Below are 23070 nucleotides of genomic sequence, written 5' to 3'. Positions count from 1 at the left end.
AAAAAAAAAAAAAAAAAAAAAAAAAAAAAAAGTACCAAATGGAAATTTTAGAACTGAAAAATACAATAATTGAAATAAAAGGCCTAGTGGATGTGCTCAACAGAAGGATGGAGAGAACAGGTGAAACAGTAAGTATCCTTGAAGACAGAACAATAGAAATTACCCAATCTGATAAATAAAGAAAAAATAGTCTGGGAAAAGATTGGGGGTAAAAATGAATGGAATGAGCCTCACGGACCCAAGGGGCTATAATGAAAGATCTACCATTCATGTCACCAGAGTTTCATAAAAAGAGGAGGAAGAGGAAAGAGTTGAAAAAGTCCTCAAAAGAATGGATACAGTGTCTAAATTTGGCAAAAGGCATAAACCTACAGATTCCAGAAGCTGAGCAAATCTCAAGCAGGATAAATACAAAGAAATCCATACCAAGGCACATTATATCCAAACTTCTGAAAATTAAAGTCAGAGGAAAAAAACCCTTGAAAACAGTGAGAGAGAGATTACATCTTACCAATAAGAAAAAGCAGTAGAAATGACAGTGGATCTCTCATCAAAAACCATGAAGGCAGGGGAAAAAGTAGCACAACATTTTTCAGTTGATGAAAGGAAAGATCAACCTGGAACCCTATATCATGTAAAAACATCCTTCAGGAATAAAGAGTAAATGAAGATATTTTCAGACAAAGGAAAGCTAAGGGAATTTGTCACTAGAAGACCTACCCTAAAAGAATGGATAAAGAAGTTCTCTAAGATGAGAAATAAATCATAAAGCAAGGAGTCGTGAAACATAAAGAAAAAAGAAAATAATGGCTAGAGCAAAAATGTGAGTAGATACAATAGATTTTTCTTTTCTTTTGTGTTTTCTAAATTATGTTTGATGTTAAATCAAAATTTACAATCCTGTCTGATGTGGTTCTAAATGTATGTAGAGGAAACAGTTAAGACAATTCTAAGTCAGAGAGGATAAAGGGATCTAAAGAGAGGTAAGGTTTCTACTCTTCACTCAAACTGTTAAATGATGACACCAGTACACTGTCTTAAGTTATATATATGTAATAGGCTACCTAGAGTAACTGCTACAAATCTATACAGAGAGATACATTCAAATAAAACATAAATAAATAAAAATAAAATTCCAAAAATATTCAAGTAATCCTCTGGTGAGCAGGAAAGAGAAAACAGAGAAATAAAAATCAGAGAGAACAAACATGAAACAACAACAAAAAAATAGCATATATGAGCCCTGATATGCCAGTAATTATACTAAATTTAAGTGGTCTAATTAAAAGACAGAGATTACAGAGTGAATTATGAAACATGACCCAGGTTACACTTTCTACAAGAGACTCACTTCAAACATAATGATATAGGCAGTTTGAGTAAAAGGATAAAAAACAATATATCAAGTAAACACTAATCAAAGGAAAGCAAGAATGGCTATATTACTATCAAATGAGGTAGAATTCATAACAAAGAAAATTATCAGAGGCATAAATCCGTATTATACAAGGATTAAATGTTCAGTCCATCGGAAAGGCATAACAATCCTAAATGTATATGCAATAAACAATGGACCTGCAAAGTATGTGAAGCAAAAACTGATAGAACTGAAAGGAGAAAATTCACAAATCCACAATTATAGTTGGAGACCTTAACACTCCTCTTTCAATAACTGATAGAAAATCAGAAAGGTTACGGAATAAATCAACAACAGACAATAGGATCTAATTAACATTTATAAAGTCTTCCAACCAACAGAATATATGGTGTATATATATACACATACCATATCCTGGATCATAAACAAACCTTAACAATTTTAAAAGAATTAAATCATATATAGTTTTTTCTCTGACTGCAATAGAATCAAACTAGAAATCAGTGATGAAAGGATTACAGTAAACTCCCCCAACACTTAGAAACTATATAACATACTTTAAAATAATCCGTGGGCCAAAGAGGAAGTCTCAAAGAGGAAAATGTACACGTGGCCAATAGGCACACAAAAAGTTCAACATCATGAAATAGAATGAAAAATACATTAAATTGAAGGAAAAGAGAATACAGCATATCAAAAGTTATAGGCCATGGCAAAAACAATGCTCATAAGAAAATGTATAGTGTTAAATTCATACATTAGAAAAGAGAAAAAAATCTAACACCAAGAACCTAGAGAAAAGGAGCAAAATCCCCAAAGCAAGCAGAAGGAATGAAATGATAAAGAGCAGAAATCAATAAAATTTAACACAGAAAACAATAAAGAAAAATTAAGGAGACAAATTGTTATTGGTTTGTTCTTTGAAAAGATCAATAAAATCCACAAGCCTCTAGCATGACTGAAAATGGTAAAAAGAAGAAAGATACAAATTAGTACCAGGAATGAAACAAGTTATATCACTAAAGACTGTAAACATCAAAAAGATAAAAAGGAATATTATGAACAACTTTTAAAAACATAAATTTGAGAAGTGGGATGTAATAGACCAATTCCTCAAAAACGTGAGCAGTTACATCTCACCTAACATAAAATAATTTGAATAGCCCTAAAACTATTAAGGAAATTGAATTTATAAAGGTAAAACTCTCAAAACAGAAACCTCCAGGCCCAGATGGTTCACTGGCAATGATTCTACCAAATGTTGAAAGAAGAATTAACACCAATTTACAAAATCTCTTCCATAAAATAGAGGAGAGAAGAATACCCCTCAATTCATTTGACAAAGCTAATATTATCCTGATACCAAAACCAGAGAAGGACAGTACAAAAACAAAAAGAAAACTATAGGCCAATATCCCTCATTAATACATGCAAGAATCCATAGTAAATTTCAGCACTCAGAATTAAGCAACATATAAAAAGGAGCATCATGACAGTATTAGTTTCCTAGGGTTGCCATAACAAAGTAGCACAAACCAGATGGCTTTAATCAACAGAAATTATCCTCTTACAGTTCTGGGGGCTAGAATTCCAAAATCAAGGTATCAGCAGGGCCATTCTCCCTTAAGACTGTGTGGAATCCTTCCTTTCCTCGTTCTTACTTCTTCTGGTAGCTGCTGATTCTTAGCATTCCTTGGTGTGGGGCTGCATCACTCCAATCTCTCCCTCTGTTATCACATGGTGTGATGTCTGCATGTCTCTGTCTTCACATGAGATTTTCCTCTTCTTACAAGGTGACACTAGTCACATTGAATTACAGACCTTGAATTTGGAAATTTTTTTCTTGGATATGACACCAAAGCACATGTAGCAAAAGGAAATGTTGATAAATTATAGTACCTCAAAATTAACAACTTTGTTCCACAACCAATACCATTAAGAAAGCGAAAAGACAACTGACAGAATGGGAGAAAATATTTACAAATTATATATCTGACACAGAACCAGTATCCAGAATTCTTACAATTCAATAATAAAAAGATAACTCAACTAAAAATAGGCAAAGGATATAAGTAAATGTTCTTCCGAAGAAGAGATAGAAATGGCCAACAGGTACTTAAAAAGATGCTCAACATCACTTGTTATTAGAGAAATACAAGATACCATTTCAAATCCACAATGATAAAAAAGACAGAAGATGACAAATGTCGGGGAGGGTGTGGAAAAATTGAAACCATTGTACATTGCTGGCAGGAATGTAAAGTGATTCAGTCCCTTTGGAAAACAGTTGGGTAGTCTCCCAAAAAGTTACACATGACCCAGAATTTCCACATCTTGATACACATCCAAGCAAATATAAAACATGTGTCCACACAAAAATGTATTTGTAAATGTTCACAGCTGCATTATTCCTAATAGCCAAAAAGTGGGAACAACTCAAGTGCCCATCAACTGATGAATTCATTTACAAAATGAATATCTATACAGTGAAATATTAGTCATAAAAATAGACATAGCTGCATAAAAAATAGACATATGCTACAATACGGATGAACTTTGAACTATTATGCTAAGTGAAAGAAGCCAGTCACAAAAGAATACATATCGTATGATTGCATTACATTATATTGTATGATTGCATTACATTACATTGCATTGCATTAAATGTCCAGAATAGGCAAATCCATAGAGACAGAACTGTATCACCAGTGGTTGCCAGAGGCTGTAAGACAGAGGAATGAGGAGTAATTGCTAATGGGTAGAGTTTGTTTGGTGGGTGATGAAACGTTCTGGAATTAGATTTAATGGTCATACAACTTTGTGACTATACTAAAAACTTGTGAATATACTAAAAACCATTAAATATACACTTTAAAATAAATAAATGTTAAATGATGGTGCTAACACAAAATACTAGTGAGGTTTCACAGAAACTCACACATTGCTGGTGGTTATGTTAAATGGTACAGCCACTCTGGAAAAGGGTGGGCAGTTTCTTATAAGACTGAATATGCAACTGCCACACAACACAATAATTGCACTCCTGGGCATTTATCCCAGAGAAATAAAAACTTATGTTCACACAAACACCTGTAAATGAATGTCAGATTATATATAATCTGTATCAGATATATAATCTGCAAATATCTTCTCCCATTCTGTCAGCAGCTTTTCTTTTCTAATAGCCAAGACATGGAAACAATCCAGAAATTCTTAAACAAGTAAATGGTTAAACTGCAGAGTGCCACTCAGCAATAACAAGGAATGAGTTGGTACATGCAAAAATCTTGATAAATCTCCAGAGAATTAAGCTAAGTGAAAAAAATCAGTCCCAAAAGATTATGTACTGTATGATGCCATTCATGCAACATTCTTGAAATGACAAAATTATGGAAATGGAGAACAGCATAGTAATTATGAGCAGTTAGACAAGGAATGGGGAAGTGGTGTGGCTATAAAACAGCAACATGAGAGATTTTTGTGATGATGGAAATGTTCTGTATCTTGTGCCAATATCTATATTTTGGCTGTTTTATTGCACTCTAATGTAAATACTACATTTGGGTGAAATAGGGAGAGGGTACATTTAGCTAGATCTCTCTGCATTATTTTTTACAACTATAAAACATGTGAATTTATATCACAAAATAAGGCTAAAAAGCAATAGAGCATAACAATAAGATATCACTACACACCTACTAGAATGGCCAAAATTCAGAATACAAACAACACTAAATGCTGGTCAGTATGTGAAGTAACAGAAACTCTCATTCATTGGGTGGGAATGCAAAAATATTACAGCCGCTTTGGAAGACAGTTTGGCAATTTCCTGCACAGCTAAGCATATTCTTACCATGTTGTATTAGTCCATTCTTGCATTGCTCTAAAGAAGTACCTGAGGCTGGGTAATTTATAAAGAAAAGAGGTTTAATTGGCCCCTTGTTCCACGGGCTGTGCAGGAAGTGTGGTGCAAACATCTACTTCTGGTGATGGCCTGAGGGAGCTTCTAATCATGGCACAAAGTGACAGAGAGCCAGCATATCACATGGCAAGAGTGGGAGCAAGAGAACAAGGAGGGGAGGTCCCAGACTGAGCAAGAACTCACTTATCACCAAAGGGATTGTGCTAAACCATTCACAAGAGATCTGCCCCCGTGATCCAGTCACCTCCCACCAAGCCCTATCTCCAACACTGGGAATCACATTTCAACATGAGATTTAGAGGGGACACATATCCAAACCATATTACTTGTGATTCAGCAATCATGCTCCTTGGTATTTACCCAAAGGAGCTGAAAACTTCTGTCCACACAGAAACCTGCACATGAACGTTTACATCAGCTTTTATTCATAATTGTCAAAACTTAGAAGCAACCAAGATGTCCTTCAGTAGATGAATGAATAAATAAATTGTGGTACATCTAGACAATAGAATATTATTCAGCACCAAAAAGAAATAAACTACAAGTCATTAAAAGACATGGAGAAAATGTACATGTGTATTACTAAATGAAAGAATCCAGTCCGAAAAGGCTACAGACTGCATTGATTCCAACTACAGACTGAGCATCCCTAATCCGAAAATCCAAAATCGAAAATGGGCTGGGCACTGTGGCTCAGGCCTGTAATCCCAGCACTTTGGGATGCCGAGGCAGGCGGATCACTTGAGATCAGGAGTTTGATACCAGCCTGGTCAACATGGTAAAATCCTGACTCTACTTAAAAAAATACACACAAAAAAAATTTTGGCCAGGTATGGAGGCACATGCCTGTAGTCCCAGCTACTAGGGAAGCTGAGGCAGGAGAATTGCTTGAACCCAGGAGGCGGAGGTTGCAGTAAGCAAGATCACACCATTGCACTCCAGCCTGGGCAACAGAGTGAGACTCTGTCTCAAAACAAAAAGCAAAAAGAAAAAAAAAATCCAAAATGTTCCAAAATCTGAAAGTTTTTGAATGCGGACATGATATCTCAAGTGAAAAATTCCACACCTGACACATTATTTTTTCACTGTATTAATAGTATGTCATGTTTTTACTGTCAAGTACTTATGTTTGCATAAGTGTAAGAAAATAATCGTTTATCAGTAGCAAATAAATTCAGTCAGAAATGATAGTGATGCTAAATAACCACAGACTGTCCACATGGCTGGCTGAGATATTGACACCTTTGCTTTCTGATGGGTCATATACACAAACCTTATTTCATGCTCAAAATTATTAAAAATAGTGTAGAAAATTACCCTCAGGCTATGTGCATAAAGTATACATGAAACATAAATGAATTTCATGTTTAGACTCGGATCCTATCCCTAAGATATCTCATTATGTATATGCAAATACCAAAATCTGAAAAAACCCAAAATCCAAAACACCTCTGGTCATAGGCATTTCAAATAATTTACTCAACTTATATATACATTCTGGAAAAGGCAAAATTGTGGAAATGAAAACAAAAAAGCAGTGGTTGCCAACCAGAAGTTAGGGGAGAGGGAGGCATGAATAGATGAAGCACAGAGGGTTTTAGGGCAGTGAAACTACTCTGTGCAATACTATAACGGTGGACACATGTACATTTGTCCAAATTCATAAAATGTAAAACGCCAAGAGCGAATCTTAGTATAAACTATGGAGTTTAGGTGATGATGATGTGTCAATGTAGGTTCATTAATTATAACAAATGTACCACACTAATACAAGATGTGTCAGAGAAGAGAGAGAGGGATGTGGGAACTCTGTACTTTCTGATCAATTTCTCTGTAAAACTAAAATTATTTAAAAAAATAAAGGTTACTAATGTAAAAAAAATAGGTCATCATTGGAGATTCTATGAACTAATTATTCTGGAAATTATTAAGCAAAGGGATTCAAGCATTTGATGTCTTTCCAATACATGCCAGACCACTGGAGAATCAAATAATAGATGAAAGTTTCTCTTTATAGACACATTCCAGATAATAATGGAAGGAATGATGTCTCTACTTTGTACCACCTGATCAATTAATTTATCTAGGCAATGACCATCAAAGTCTGCTAAAAATACAAAAAGAGACCCAACAATATGGAAGAATAAAATGCCATCTTGCCAAAAAAAAGAAGAAAGAGAAAGAAAAACAAAAACCTCAGTTTGAGGAAGCCTCTCTAGATCCAACTGCCAATTTATAGAAAAGACAGAGGATAGGAGAACATGTTAAATGGCACTATGGGGATGCAATTAGCAAACTCAATATTGTGGGAAATTATAGGACAAATGACCAATTTCTTCACTAAATAAATCTAAAGGGGAAAAAAAGAGGTAGAAAGGAAAACTTTAGATTAAAAGAGACTTATTAGTCAAATCAACCAATTTTAATGTGTGAACTTTATTTGATCTTGATTCATATAAACTCTAAATTTTAAAAATTATTTCACAATTGGAAATTTGAACATTGACTAGATATTTGATGATGTTAAAAATCATTAAACTTTTTTTTCTTTTTTTTTTTTGGGATGGAGTCTCCCTCTGTTGCCCAGGTTGGAGCACAGTGACACAACCTCAGCTCACTGTAACCTGTCTCCCAGGTCCAAGTGATTTTCCTGCCTCAGCCTCCTGAGTGGCTGGGATGACAGGCGTGCACCACCACACCCAGCTACGTTTTGTATTTCTAGTAGAGACAGGGTTTCACCATGTTGGCCAGGCTGGTCTTGAACTCCTGACCACAAGTGGTCCTCCTGCCTTGGCCTCCCAAAGTGCTGGGAGTACTGGAGTGAGCCACTGCGCCTAGCCAGAAATCATTAAACTTTTATGTGTGATATTGTGGTTGTGTTTTTTTTTAAAAAAAAACTTATAGGACTTCACATTGTTATATTTTTACTGATGAAATGATAAAGTATCTGTGATTTAATTCAACATAAAATAGGAAGAGGGTAAAGGGGTAGGGATATAGATGAAAGAAGATTAGTTTTTAGATGATTGTTGAGACTAGGTGATGGGTATGTGGAAGTGAACAATAACAAACTGGAGTCACTTATGTCAAAGCCCTGATCAAAAATGGGAGCTGGGGAGGTAATAAAGAAAAAATCCTCCTGCTTACATTCTTGAAATACCTGTACATCTTGCTTGTACCCTGTAATCAGAGCTTATTCTCAGGAATTTCCTTGGCCTTCAGCATTTCAGGTAAGATGATCTGACCAGGACAGATGTCTACCAAGGGCTATATCCTGCAGTGAGCTTTCTTTCAAAGCAGTTTGTGTGGACTTCTGTCTTTAAAAACTCCTCTTTGTCCTGATTTTCCTCATGTGTGTGCTTATGATTTTCATGGCTTGTGTACCCTAAATTGCAACCCTTTTTTATTCCCAATTCTTTTGTTTTAGAGAGCTTGTCTCTATGAGGTTTTCTTTTTTTCTTTAAGGTTGACATGTACATGGATTATATTATTCTTTACTTTTGCAAATTTTTGAAATTTTCCAAAGTAAAATTATTTTATAAATAACAGTAAAAGATTATTTTTATTTAAAAAAGCCTATATAATCCTTTTTACAACACAGCTAATTGTGGGAATTATTTTTGGTCCCTGCTATTAGCACAGTCCCCAGATCCGTTCAATCACCAAATCTTGTTGATTCTCCCTCTCTCTTTTTTTTTTTTTTCCCAAGGTGGAGTCTTGCTCTGTTGCCCAGGCTAGAGTTCAGTGGTGCAATCTCAGCTCACTGCAATTCAGCTCACTGTGGCCTCCACCTCCCAGGTTCAAGTAATTCTCCTGCCTCAGCCTCCGGAATAGCTGGGATTACAGGCGCCCACCACCACACCCAGGTAATTTTTGTATTTTTAGTAGAGACGGGGTTTTACCATGTTGGCCAGGCTGGTCTTGAACTCCTGACCTCAGGTGATCTGCCCACCGTGGCCTCCCGAGGTGCTGGGATTACAGACGTGAGCCGCCGCGCCCGGCCTGATTCTCCCTCTTAATTGCCAATTCTTTTCACCTACTCCAAGCAACATTTGCCCTGTGCACAGTGCACTTCTACTTTTGCCCACTTCCAAAACTGTAACGAGTAGGTTTTGTTGTTGTTGTTTTAACAGAAATTTGATCATACCAGTCCTTTTTGCTTAAAATCCACTAATGGCTTCTTATTGATCATAGGGTAAAGGCTAAAACATTCAATACCGCACCGAAGGTGCTGCAGGATCCATTCCAATCTGGTGTATATGTCACCAGATACATCTTGTGATGCTTTTTCCTGCCTTTCGATACTCCAGGTACTTCCTGAACTTCTCATCCTTATTTTTAACTCAAAGCATTCATACCTGCTGTTCCCTCTGCCTAAAATGTTCACTTTGTCCTTACACACACCCTAATCTTTCAGACTACACCTTAATTGCGACTTTCTTGGGGTAGCTTTCCCATTATTCTTGGTCTAAGTGAGGTCAAATACCTCACACCTTCACAACAACTTGACACAACTGAAATTTAAAATTTTTTTTAAATTATTTGTTTAGCATCTGTCTTTCCTGCTATAATATAATCTCAAAGAGAAAAGAAAGTAGGTCTTATTTTTGTATCCCCAAAGCCTAGCATCTATTGTGTCCTGCACATAGTAAAAGGTCAATAAATCTTTATCAAACTATAAGTGAATGTCTTGATGAACAAATAAATAAATGTATTTGAATATAATACTGGTCCAATCATAAACAGAATTACCTGAGCCATTATTATAATATTATACAGTTAACCTTAATGGTGTCAGTCATACTCTCTGACAAAAGATTTGAAAATCTTCAATGTGTATGTACACAAAGAGAGGAAATGAGAATGATTTCATTACATATCCAGGTTACCATCCCTCAGTGATACTCCAAAAGTACTTGATGACAGAAGAATAGAGATGTATCTTAAAATATTATCTACATTTCAAAGGAGGCACACCTATATCCAAATAAAAGTGCGGATACAAGCCCCAAGTTAGGCTATTAAGACAGAAAACTCCCTAGGCGCACTGGCTCATGCCTGTAATCCCAGCACTTTGGGAGCCCGAGGCGGGTGGATCACATGAGGTCAGGAGTTTGAGACCAGCCTGGCCAACATGGTGAAACCCCGTCTCTACTAAAAATATAAAAATTAGCCGGGCATGGTCATGGGCGCCTGCAATCCCAGCTACTCAGGAGACTGAGGCAGAAGAATCACTCGAACCCGGGAGGCAGAGGTTGCAGTGAGCTGAGATTGCACCACTGCACTCAAGCCTGCGTGACAGTGAGACTCTGTCTCAAAAATAAAAAATAAAAATAAAAAGGACAGAAAACTCAGATTATCTGAAAGAATAATAAAGACCATATGCCCCAAAATTTTACACTTTATGTATATACAATTATTTTATTTAAAACTAGCTATAGAGAGAGCACGCACACAGTCTCTTAACTCATAAAATGTATGAATTTAACTAATATATTCAAGCAAAATCAAAGCTTAAACATTGTAAAGATCTTCACAACATTTAAAATTAATGAGAAAAAACTACAAACTCCTGAACCAAAATTTTATTTTAAATTAGGTTTTTAGCTCATATGAAAATTGTTCATAACACATGACACATAAAGATGTTGGCACAATTGAACTACAATAGAAAATATTTTTATACAACTTTTGAAATTACGAATATGCTTATTTCTCCTGTGAAAAAATGCAGTTTGCTTATCAACTTTGTCATGGAATATCAAGTAGGTTAAAATTTTTATATTATTGTTTAATAAACTTTTAGTAAGGCTGTGACTTTCCTTGATCTACACATATTTTTTAATGTATTGAATACTGTAGCAGCTTCTTCTCTCATCTCTGGTGGAACATATTTAATATCTAAATATTCATAGAGTTTAGATCTAGAATTACACAGCATGTTAATAACAGTTTCAATATCATCAATTTTATTACTTGTTTGTCCTGGTGACAATAACTGGGACTTATACATTGTTTCCAATTTATGTTCTGCTGCTGCTGCTAGAGCAAGGCTTCGTTTTAGATGCTCTTTAGAGGCTTCAATATCTTCTCTATATGCTGGGTTGCTGGTGTCACTAAGAAGTGCCTGTTGCACTTGTGAATTAATATCTAAAATTTTTTTCAAAATGTCATCATTATTCCAACTCTCTGGGTGCTTTCCAAACGTTAGTTCTTTGGATTTTTCTATTGCAGTTTCACCTGAGAGCTGAGGAACATCTTCTGATTCTGTAGAGCTCTCAATGCCAGTGCTCCTATCTGAAGTAGTGACAGGTGACTTGTATGAGGTGACATATGGACTTGTAGATGACTCAGTAACAACTGGCAACATTCTTGGTGCCTCAGTTTGTCTTGCAGTTGGCTCTGGCTCTGGCTCTTCCTTTTCAATATAAGGTTCCTCTGCATGTAAAACAATGGAAACATTGTTTGGTTTGATTGACCAGAATGGGGTACTTTCCATGTGTTTTTTCTTTCCTATTTCCGGTGTGAAGTCTCCTGTAGGGAAAGTTGTAGTTTCTTCACTGATAGGATTGGTTAAAACATCATTCTCAGTTGATGTGTCTCCATGTGTAATTAGCTCCTTAAATTTTGATCCCTTCGATGCTATAGAATAAACATGTTTTGGAGAGTTAGATTTTTTCTCACGACCTGGCTCCTTAGGGGGAACACTTAGTACTAGGTTCTCTAAAACTTGTATATAATGATTCAAGTTTTGTTCTTCATCAGGTGACACAGTTATGCCTTAAGGGAAAAGAAATCAAACAAATAATAAGTAACATTTATTATTATATATAACACATTGACAAAATCTACTGACCAAAATTTATTTCATATGCTATCACTTAAAAATTGAAATAAAGAACCAATATGCAAAGCACTTTTGACACAGAGTCAACTTTCACTTAAATAAACAAAATTATTTCTTCAGGTTCTTATTAAAACAGGTGAGCAAGATTAGTGCAAAAGTTGCATATTAACACCATTCTCTCTACATTTTTGCTTTTATTCTCCCATATAACTTATGATTTTTGCTTTTATTCTCTCATATAACTTATGATTCAACAGGCAACTTATTAAACCAAAATTCTTGATTATGTCCTCTAACACAGTGGTGTGCTGGAGTAGGCTTGTACTGGTTCACTAGAGCCCATTGTTAAATTTTTATGAATTTTGTGAGCCAGATGTTAAACACAGACATTATTTAAAAATTAACTTATCTATATTACAATCAAATAAATTATATTAAAAGCAAAGGTAATGAATATTCCAAACTCATCACTTTCTAATTATTTTACTATTTTCTATGCTCGTGAGGTTATTTACATCTAGTGTATCTGTATGATGAAAATGCAATATTTTCATCAAAGATTTTCATTCAAAGATCTAACTATAGTCTGTGACTCATATCCACTCAACTGCTTTATTAAGTAACGTTTTATTGGCACCCAGTGAGTCTTGCCCATTTGTTTACGTATTATCTACAGGTGCTTTTGCCTGCAACACTAGAGGAATTGTAAGAGACCACATAACCTGCAAAGCTGGAAATACTGTATGACCCTTTACAGAAAAAGTTTGTCAATTCCTGGTCTAAATCATCAACATTTCACTCTTAACAACAAAATGGTAGTTCTACTTCATGAACCGCTGGTGGCACCTTACTTCTCCTTACCCGCCCCCGGATCAAAAATATATATATATTCTTAACTAAAGTCTACTCAGGAAATATTTCCTGTCTTTTATTTTAAGTATCAAATTGTTTTAGTTGACTTAAAAAGGAAAAAATACAGAAAAGACAAAAAAAGCCCAAGGATATTGTTGGGGCGTCTATCTAATGTGGAGGGTCTTTTTTGAGGGGTCTCCTAAAATAAAATATTTTAATAAGCAAAAAAAAAAAAAGGTAGTTCTATTTATACTCCTATTGTGCAACATCTGAGCAGTAAAGCCTCTCATTTCCAACGTGCAGAACAGAAAAGAAAATAAGGTATTAAGATATTCTGGAATTCTGTTCAACTACTCCTGAATCATGGAGTAGTTTTATTTTAAGCATCAAATTGTGTTTAGTTGATTTTAAAAAAAAAATACAGAAAAGACCAAAAAAAAAAAAAAACCCAAGAGTATTGTTGGGGCATCTTTTTTTGGAGGGTCTTTTTTTTGGGGGGTCTCTTAAAATAAAATATTTTGATAAGCCAAAAAAAGGTAGTTCTATTTATACTCCTATTTTGCAGCATCTGAGCAGTAAAGCCTCTCATTTCCAGCGTGGAGAACAGAAAAGATAGTAACATATTAAGATATTCTGGAATTCTGTTCAACTACTCCTGAATCAGGGTATTTTAATTTTAAGTGCTGTGATTTTTCACTATGTGCAATTTTAAGGTTTGCCATTTTCAAGTATACAAATTGATTTAATTCAGGGAAGTAAATCACTTTTTACCAAACACTAATGCATTACTCCTACCTGAACCATCCCCCTGCAGGTTAAAGAAAGTAATAAACTTTCTGTTCAGGAGGCACTTTTATTTAGCTTTTTGGTAAGTATAAAATACTCAAAAACTGCCTTGTATTTACATGTTTCTCCTCTCTTCTTTATTCTGTTACAACTTAGAAAGACCAGATAGACATTTAATCAAAATTGAAGCCATATTTCCAAATTTTAAAAAATTCTTAATGAGAACAGTTTAGTGAGCCAATGTGGTTAGTGGAAAGATACCACACGTCCAGAAGTCTTGATTCTAAAAATAAATTCTCATTTTATGTAATGCTTAGAAAAGCCTTGTATACTTCTAAGATCTATATGATGATGATAAGTGAAAAAGAAAGTATAGAACATAAAGTAGAGTTTGATGCTATCCTTATGATACTTTTTTAATATCACTCACATAGCATCATATATTTTGTCTGTGAACTGCAGATTTTTTTAATGGACTGGAATGATAATATACTAAACTTATATGGGCAGTTGCATCCGAGGAGAGGTAGTGGGACTCAATTTGGTCAGTAGAGGAGATTTTAGACTTTAACTATAATGTTTTACTCCCTAAACACACACACACACACACACACACACACACACCCCAATCATTTAATATAGTAAACCATTATAAGTCACATTTATTTTTTTAAGTTTCAAGTATTTTTTCTCCTTTATTTTTTAATGGCAAACAAAAATTGTATACAAATCACATTTTTAAAAGGAAAATAACTTATTTATGTAAACTCATATTTATAAAATGCATTGTCCCGAATCAGAGTCTTCATGAAGGAAAATATTGGGTAAAATGAAAATGCCTTGTGCAGTGAAAATAAAATATTTGATCCTGGTCCTGGCTCTACCAATTTATAGCAGCATTACCTTAGGTCATTATTTAACTTATCTGGATATTCACTTAACTATAAAGCTAAGATACTACACTTGCCTTTTTATCTCACAGAACCAAATAAATTAGATATTTTAAAACACTTTCAAAGCTACACAGCACTCATAAGATATTATTCTTTATAAAGGTAACTGCTTACATTTCTCATTTTAAATATAAATTTCCCTTAACATTAAATAGAAAAACATGTTCTGTAAAAGGAACATTAAAATATACTTTGCATCTTATTTAGTGGGAGACAGTAAAAGCTTTTCCGCTAAAGACAGGAATAAGATAAGAATACCTAATATCTTCATTTCTATTAATATTTAACATCATGTTGGCGATACTAGTCAATGCAATTAGACAAGCGAAAATAATTGGAGACATGAGAATTGGAAAGAAAGAGGTAAAATTATGTTTATATACAGATGATAGGATTATAAATACAGACGACACAAAAGAATCCATTGAAAAGCTACTACAATTAGTAAGAGAATTTCATAAATAGCAAGTCATAAAAATCAATATACCAAAATGAATATATAAATATAAACTGCTTAGAAGATATGAGAAATAAGATGTTGTTTACATAACAGAAAAATGAAACAAAATATTGGCTGTGTGCATTCATTCACACCTGTAATCCCAGCACTTTGAGAGGCCGAGGCAGGTGGATGGCTTGAGCCCAGGGGTTCGAGATCAGCCTGGGAAACATGGTAAAACTCCAACTCTATAAAAGTACAAGAATTAGCTGGGCATGGTGGCACATGCCTGTAGTCCCAGCTAGTGAGAAGGCTGAGGTGAAAGGATTGCTTGAGCCTAGGGAGGTTGAGGCTGCAGTGAGCCATGATCTTTCCACTACACTCCAGCCTGGAATTTTATATATACATACATAATCATAAAATATCAAAAACATGCCAAAATCAATATGAAGAGTTATAGTAGGCTAAATAATGAATATTCAAAGATATCACCCTAGAACCTGTAAATATTACCTTAAGAAAGAAGAGTCTTTGCAGATGTGGTTAAATTAAGTTTCTTGACATGGGGCAATTTTTCTGGATTACCTGGGTGGACTCTAAATCCAATCACAAATGTTCTCATAAGAGAGAGACACAGAGAGATTTGACACACACCCAGAAGAGGAAGAGGTAATGTGGAGGAAGAGGCAGAGATTAGACTGATGTGGCCACAAGTCAAGGAAGGTAGGCAGCCACCAGAAACTAGAAGAAGCAAGGAGCATATTTTTTCATTGAGCTTCCAGAGGGAGCATGGCCCAGACTATGCCTTGGTTTTGGCTCAGGGAAATGGATTCCAGACTTCTGGCCTCTAGAACTGTGAGAATAAATTTTTGCTGTTTTAAACCATCAAGTTTGTGGTAATTTGTTATAGGAGCTACAGCAAACTAATACAGGAATATAATAAAATCTTTTGAAAAACATAAATATCAACAAATAGAAAGCTATACCATGCTCTCAGATGAGAAGATTCAACATCATAAAGATGCTTAGATGTCATATCCTCTCTTTTAATTTATACATTTAATATGTTTCTAAAAATGTCATTAATTTTTTCTGGAGTTAGAAAAATGAATTATAAAGTTTATTTGGAAAAACAAATAAGAACAGCCAGGAAAACAAAGCCTAGCCCTATCAGATATTAAAATCAAATATTTAAAAATACTATAAAGCCTCTATTATGAAAAATAGTATAGCATTGGCCATGAACAGATGAATGGAGCAGAACAGAAAATATAGAAATAGACCCAAATGAATATGGAAAAGTAGCTCAAAAGGAAGAAAGGTTTCAATTTATAAATGATTCCAGCTAATAATTTAAAAAGTCATTTATAATTAAAATATGATAATTTTGCAATAATTTTCTATGACTATGTATATCTAAAAAGGTACAAAATCAGACATTATGTGTTTTCTGATGGAAGAACACACCACCACCTATGAAATAGTGTTGCAAAAAAAAAAAAAAAAAAAGTCAAATCTGAATCCAGTAGGCCTCCCTAGATATAACTAACAATATACAGAAAATATATAGGACAATAAGGGAGATATTAAACTACACCATGGGGGTGTAATCAGCAAAACCTAGACTGTAAGAAACTAAAGGATGTGTGACCCAGTTTCCTCAACATTTAAATTGCAAGGGAAAAAACAGAGATGGAGGAAGAACTATAGATTAAAAGAGAATTAACAGGTATATCAATAAGTTACATGTATAAATCTTACTTGAATTCCGATTCTATCAAACTGGAAAAAGAGAAAGACAATCAGAAAACACTAACCAGATATTTGATAATATTAAGGAATTATTTTTGTAAGTAAAAAATTACATTGTTTTGTGTTTTGTAAAGTCCTTATATTTTAGTGCTTTAGTATATGCCGATAAAATTATATGATGTCTAGAATTTGCTTCTACATAATCCAAGCCCAAGAAATTGGGGAGGGTGTCCAGGGAAGTGAGAGGAAAAGGAATGTGGGCAGAGCTATCAATGAAATACGATTGATCATGAATTAATAATAACTAAAGCTAGAAATCACCACTAAAAAACTTAACCCATGTAACCAAAAACCACCTGTTCCCCAAAAACTATTGAAGTGCTAATAATAGTAATAACTGAAGCTATTACAAATATGTGGAGATTATGTAATTCTTTGTACTTGTGTACATATTTAAATGTTTCCATAATAAAATGTTTTTTAAAATCTGAAAAATATTTTAATTGTAAGAAACTATAATAAGCAAATCTAAAATGTGCAACCAACAAAGGTTTCAACACTTTTAAAAAGACATTGCCATTAGATTATAGTCTGCTAAACACTTGCTTTTCAAACCATTTAGCTTGCCTCTTCTCAAAGTAGTAAATAAGATACCCAGGTGGATATTAGGTGAGTTAGAGTGCCAAAGGACAGGAAAAGGAGATAATACTAGCTGATTCCTTAACAAACTGAAATATTTATTATCCCCTTCTATTGTTACTCAGGCAACACCCAAAAGCCTGTTCTTGGCTGCCTAGCAACAGAGTGCCCTACCTCCTACCTCAATTTTCCTCTGTTCTTCATGTACGCTTGGCTCCATACTTTTCTACTGTTAAATCCATCCTCTCTCCATACACCTTCTACCTCCTGCTTTTGTCCCTTAAAACATCTCCCTATTTCATGTTGACCTTGTCAGTTCTACTAATCAGGTCTGCTCTTGCAAATCAATTTGATCTTTATAAAAATGTTTGCAGTCAAGGTAGTAAGATAGTGGAGCCTCAACTGTCCCTACAGATGGCTGTGGCCACTGTGAAAACCTGTTTTTCTCCATCCTTCAGGAGGTGCTAGAAAGCTGAACAAAATTCAAATTCTTACAAAGAACAGACAATCCTGCTAGAAGTTGTGTTATTATACTTGGAGATTCATAGTCTACACTGGTATACTTTATAATATCCCATCTAGTTTTACTAGTAAGTGATTCAGGCAAACATGGCAATGTCCTAGAACATGGCTCTGGCTCAGGTAAGAATCTCCAGCTTGGGAAACCATGATGCTGCTCTCCAGTGCCTCTTATAAGCAGGATGGCTAACTGCTAAACAGGCTTGGGATTTTGCTGGAATCTCAGACATGGGGCCTGAAGGTGAGCCTGAGGTTGCCTACACTTCTCTTCTTGAAATAGTACAGGAAGAACTGTCACACAACAGACATGATAAGAAGGTAAACAAAATGGTACTAAATAACTGTAGGAACAAAAGCGGTAGGAAATCCAAAGGAGAAATGGAAGATAATGATTTAAAAAATCCAAATAGCAGGCCGGGCGCGGTGGCTCACGCCTGTAATCCCAGCACTTTGGGAGACCGAGACGGGTCAATCATGAGGTCAGGAGATCGAGACCATCCTGGCTAACACAGTGAAACCCCGTCTCTACTAAAAATACAGAAAAATAACCGGGTGCAGTGGCGAGCGCCTGTAGTCCCAGCTACACGGGAGGCTGAGGCAGGAGAATGACGTGAATCCAGGAGGTGGAGCTTGCAGTGAGCCGAAATCGCGCCACTGCACTCCGGCCTGGGCGACAGAGCGATACTCCGTATCAAAAAAAAAAAAGATCCTAATAGATCCTAATAGCTTCCACTGATTGAATGATCATTATGTGCCAGGCACTATACCCAGAACTTTGAATGTGAGAAGTACTTTGTCAAAGAAGAAAAGGAAGATACTTAGAAAGGATAAGCAATTTGCTTAAGATTATATTCAACTTATAAGGATGGGATTTGAACACAGGCTACCTTACTTCAAAGCAGGTGCTTGTAACAACTACACAATGTTGTCATAAAGAAATGATACAAGGATGCTGGCAAAGCTGTATTAGTGTTGTGATAAAATTATTCTGCAGGGATACTACTCTGTTTTAAAATACATGTGAACATTAAATAAAATCAAATAAATAAATACAATATCTGAAATTGTGCTGTCAACTGGACCAAAATATTTTAAACTACATGTAAATATTAAAATTAAATTAACTTAAATATGACCAAATTTTGTTCTATCATCAAATGGACCAAAACGCATCCCTTTCGCATATTAAGATGTATCTAGTAATATTGAAAATAATCCACAGTGTTTTCTTACTACAAAGTATGAGTAACTGACAGTCAATGACTTACAAAAAAATAAATCCAGTTCACACAGAAATAAAAGGCAAGTTAATTACTTTTGAGTTTATTATGAGGAAAATAATAAAATCATAATTTAAAATGAGCAATGAAATATAAAACTTCAGGCTGGGCTTGGTGGCCCACGCCTGTAATCTCAGCACTTTGGGAGATGGGAGCGGGTCGGTCACCTGAGGTCAGGAGTTCAAGACCAGCCTGGCCAACATGGTGAAACCCTCTCTCTACTAAAAATACAAAAATTAACTGGGCCTGGTGACACACGCCTGTAGTCCCAGCTGCTCTCGAGGCTGAGACAGGAGAATCGCTTGAACCCAGGAGGTGGAGGTTGCAGTAAGCCAAGGTTGCACCATTGCACTCCAGCCTGGGGGACAAGAATGAAACTCTGTTTCAAAAAAATAAAATAAAATAACAGATAAATAAATAAAAATTTAAAACTTCATTCAATAAATAATACATGTGAAATATATTTCCTTTTCATAGAATGACCAATTAAAGGAGGAAGAGAATAACATAAAAGCCAATTTGCATGAAAACTTGCTAAAACTCATTTTTCATAAAAGATATGCAAATTAAAAACAATTTTTGTTTTGCCAGTCAAGTAGGCAAATATTTTTAAATGATAAAACCTAGGATTAGCATGTGTATATGTTACTTCCTTAGTAAAATAAGTTCCATCCTACACAGAGGGAACAATAAAACCCATTTCCCATATCCCCTATCCCCCAGCCCCTGGAGAACACACACCACGGCCTGTTGGTGGGTGGGGGTGAGGGGAGGGAACTTTGAGGATGGGCCAGTAGAAGCAGCAAACCACCATGGCACACGTATACCTATGTAACAAACTGCACGTTCTGCACATGGATCCTGTTTTTTTTGTTTGTCTAGAAGAAATAAAGAAAAAAAAAAAAAAAGTTTCATCCTCACTCCCCTTTTAATTCCTAGATCCTTCTTTAGTCTCTCTCTAGCATACTGATCTTTTCTTTATAGAATTTAGACAGTTCCAACTGTGTTTGTTTGTTTAATGTTTGTTAACTGTTACACTTAGTAAGCTCTTTGAGAGCTGTGACACATCTAATTTGTTCATTATACACTCTGTTTTACCCAGTGCCTAGAACCATACTAGACAGTCAAAAAGTATTTGTTAAATGAATAACTGAATGAATGAACAGAATGCTGGAAGGTATGTAAATTAATTGCACCTCTAGTAATTTATCTTAAGAAAATAATCACAGGTAAAACATTTCTACAGAAGAATACAGAGGAAGAAAACTACATGTCATGTTATGTTTAAAAATAAATCTGCTAGTCTAAAAACTATTGTGTGGGGAGCAGTTTCTGGCTAATTGTCTAACAATTATTAAAGAGAAAATTTTAAATGAGTAATAAGAATGTTCTTTTATTTTAGGCAAAGTAGGCAGTTTTTTATAATAAAAGACACAGCTTACTACGTCTTTCTAAATTTCTGAGTGTGAAGTTTATATAAAATAACATCATAAACATCATGGTGAAATAGCTCCAGTTCTCAGAAAGCCCCCATACTTCTTGTAACTGCCCCTTACTAAATAGCCTAATATAAGTTTAGATCACATAAACTTAAGTCCTACTAATTACCTTTCATTGAATTTTATCAATCTCGAAAGTAACACCTCATTGACATAATTTTAACGTAAGTAAATCACAATCTTAATATTAAAATACCTCCATAATTTACCTTTTATTTATCTTAAAGTATGTAATTCAATCATTTTCAGTATGTTCACAGAGTAGTGCAATCACCACCACAATCTAAGTTTAAAGCAGTTTTGTCACCCCACAATAAAACCCATTTCCCATATCCCCTATCCTCCAGCCCCTGGACAACCACTAATCTACTTTCTGTACCTACGCATTTCCTACGCTAGACATTTCATATAAATGGAATCATATGATATGTGTCCTTTTGTGAGTGGCTTCTTATGCTTAGCATAATGTCTTCAAGATCATCCATGTTGTAGCTTGTATCAGTACTTCATTTTTATGGCCAAATAATATTCCATTGTGTAGATACACATACATTTCTACTTTACTTTTGGCCAGTAACCTTGATATGGCAATTGCTGATTGCACCCAAAATTTAACCAAGAATTGTGGATGCTCATTTTGTTAAAGATTTGAATATAACTAGGATTTTTATTACAATGATATAGTGAAAACAGAATAACTTTATTCAAAAAGAACTCATGTATATAAAACTTAAACATATACCCAAGCATCCATCACTTACAGATAGTCCACACACTCTGGCTGAATGTCCGTAACTTTGGAGAACAAATTGCTTGTATTTTCTATACATGCCATGACGTGGACTCATAAAGAATAAACTTCCCTTATTCTGCAGCAGTTAAGTACTAAAGTAAGAATTAATAACTGAAAGCTGTCATCATGCAAGAACTACCAGTTAAAACATCCAACACCTTCAAATTAAAATGAACTTTTATGAAGGTTAAAATTTTAAAACGAACTGAGCTGAAGTACTGTATTTCCAAGTCAAAGTACTAATAATTGTGCTTAATTACTGAGGTCTACTCAAGGAATGATCATAAAAGGAAATATTAAATCTTATCCAGCAATTTTCCTATAATTTATTATTATGCCAATCTTAATTTTTGCTGACAGGTAAATAAACAAGTAATTATGTTCATATTAATCAAGTGTTCCAGTTAAAGAAATGTAACTTTGCACTTTCTGGTATTCATGTTCTCGGGTAGTGTCTTCTCACACTGGATATGGGCTTGCCAGATGTGACTTGTCTTGGCCTACAGGACATTAGCAAGTTTGATACAGTATAGGCTTAGTAAGAGCATCCATGTTGGGGTTTATAAATCTCCTTCTCGGAAGCAAGCTGCCATGGTGTAAAGAAACTTGGGCTAGAGTACTGAAAGATGAGAAGTCATGTAAAGACCCTGGAGGATGAGACGCCATCTTGGATGTTCCTATCCATTTGAATTTCCAGCTGAATGCAGCTGCGTGAGTGATCTCAGCTATACCATATGAAGCGGAGCTGCCCAGCTGAGTCTAGTGAACCCAAAGAATCATGAAAAAATGATAAATTTGGGGAGCAGTCTTTTACTCCACAATAGACAACCAAAATAGCCTCATTAAATGATGTTACAATTCTAGTGTGGATAAAGAGTTAAAAATCAAGATGCATCCTATGAGTAATGTTGTAATTGGAACCAAAATAAACTCATGACTTTAAATCTCTCTCTTCTAGTTCTGTTCACTAAAATGACAAAAATAACAATATTTCCCCACTGCAGCAGTCTAGAATGTATCACAAGCGCTTTGGTCTCTCATACCACGTTCTCCATTCCCTTGGAAAGACAGTTAACTCCATTCAGAGTGAGAAAGACACAGAGTGGGAAAGACACAAAGGGGGCTTGGAACAATCAGTTGACATCAGAAAACAAGAAGTCTTTAAAAATATACGGGATCCTATCAAAAGAACAAGAGAAGACAGCTTACAGTGTCTCCAAATGGTCGCGGTATGAATATTTGAGCCTCAGAAAAAACTATGCTTAGGTTAAATAAATTGTGTGTTTTTAAAATGCTTCAACTATATAGTGATACAAAAAAAAAAAAAAAAAAAAGGCCAGGCGCGGTGGCACATGCCTGTAATCCCAGCACTTTGGGAGGCCGAAGCAGGCGGATCACGAGGTCAGCTGAT

The 23070-nt window shown here is 35.0% G+C and overlaps 2 protein-coding genes across 2 annotated transcripts in view; both read right to left on the bottom strand.

Annotated features, from left to right (window-relative positions):
- Positions 1-23070, bottom strand: part of NOX5 (NADPH oxidase, EF-hand calcium binding domain 5) — a 147188-nt gene that overhangs the window by 116988 nt on the left and 7130 nt on the right. The gene's annotated exons all lie outside the window — the stretch shown is intronic.
- The window catches only part of SPESP1 (sperm equatorial segment protein 1), a 19336-nt gene continuing 7136 nt past the window's right edge, over positions 10871-23070 (bottom strand). The window contains exon 2 of the mRNA XM_011968858.1: positions 10871-12080. Within this exon, the coding sequence (XP_011824248.1) occupies positions 11092-12080 (989 nt within the window). The 3' untranslated portion in view covers positions 10871-11091. The remainder of the gene's footprint in view (positions 12081-23070) is intronic.

The sequence above is a fragment of the Mandrillus leucophaeus genome, unplaced genomic scaffold (genome assembly GCF_000951045.1).
Source record: "Mandrillus leucophaeus isolate KB7577 unplaced genomic scaffold, Mleu.le_1.0 Scaffold12, whole genome shotgun sequence".
NCBI lineage: Eukaryota > Metazoa > Chordata > Mammalia > Primates > Cercopithecidae > Mandrillus > Mandrillus leucophaeus.
The sequence above is the reverse complement of the archived record's forward strand: the minus strand, read 5'-3'. Positions and strand labels throughout refer to the sequence as shown.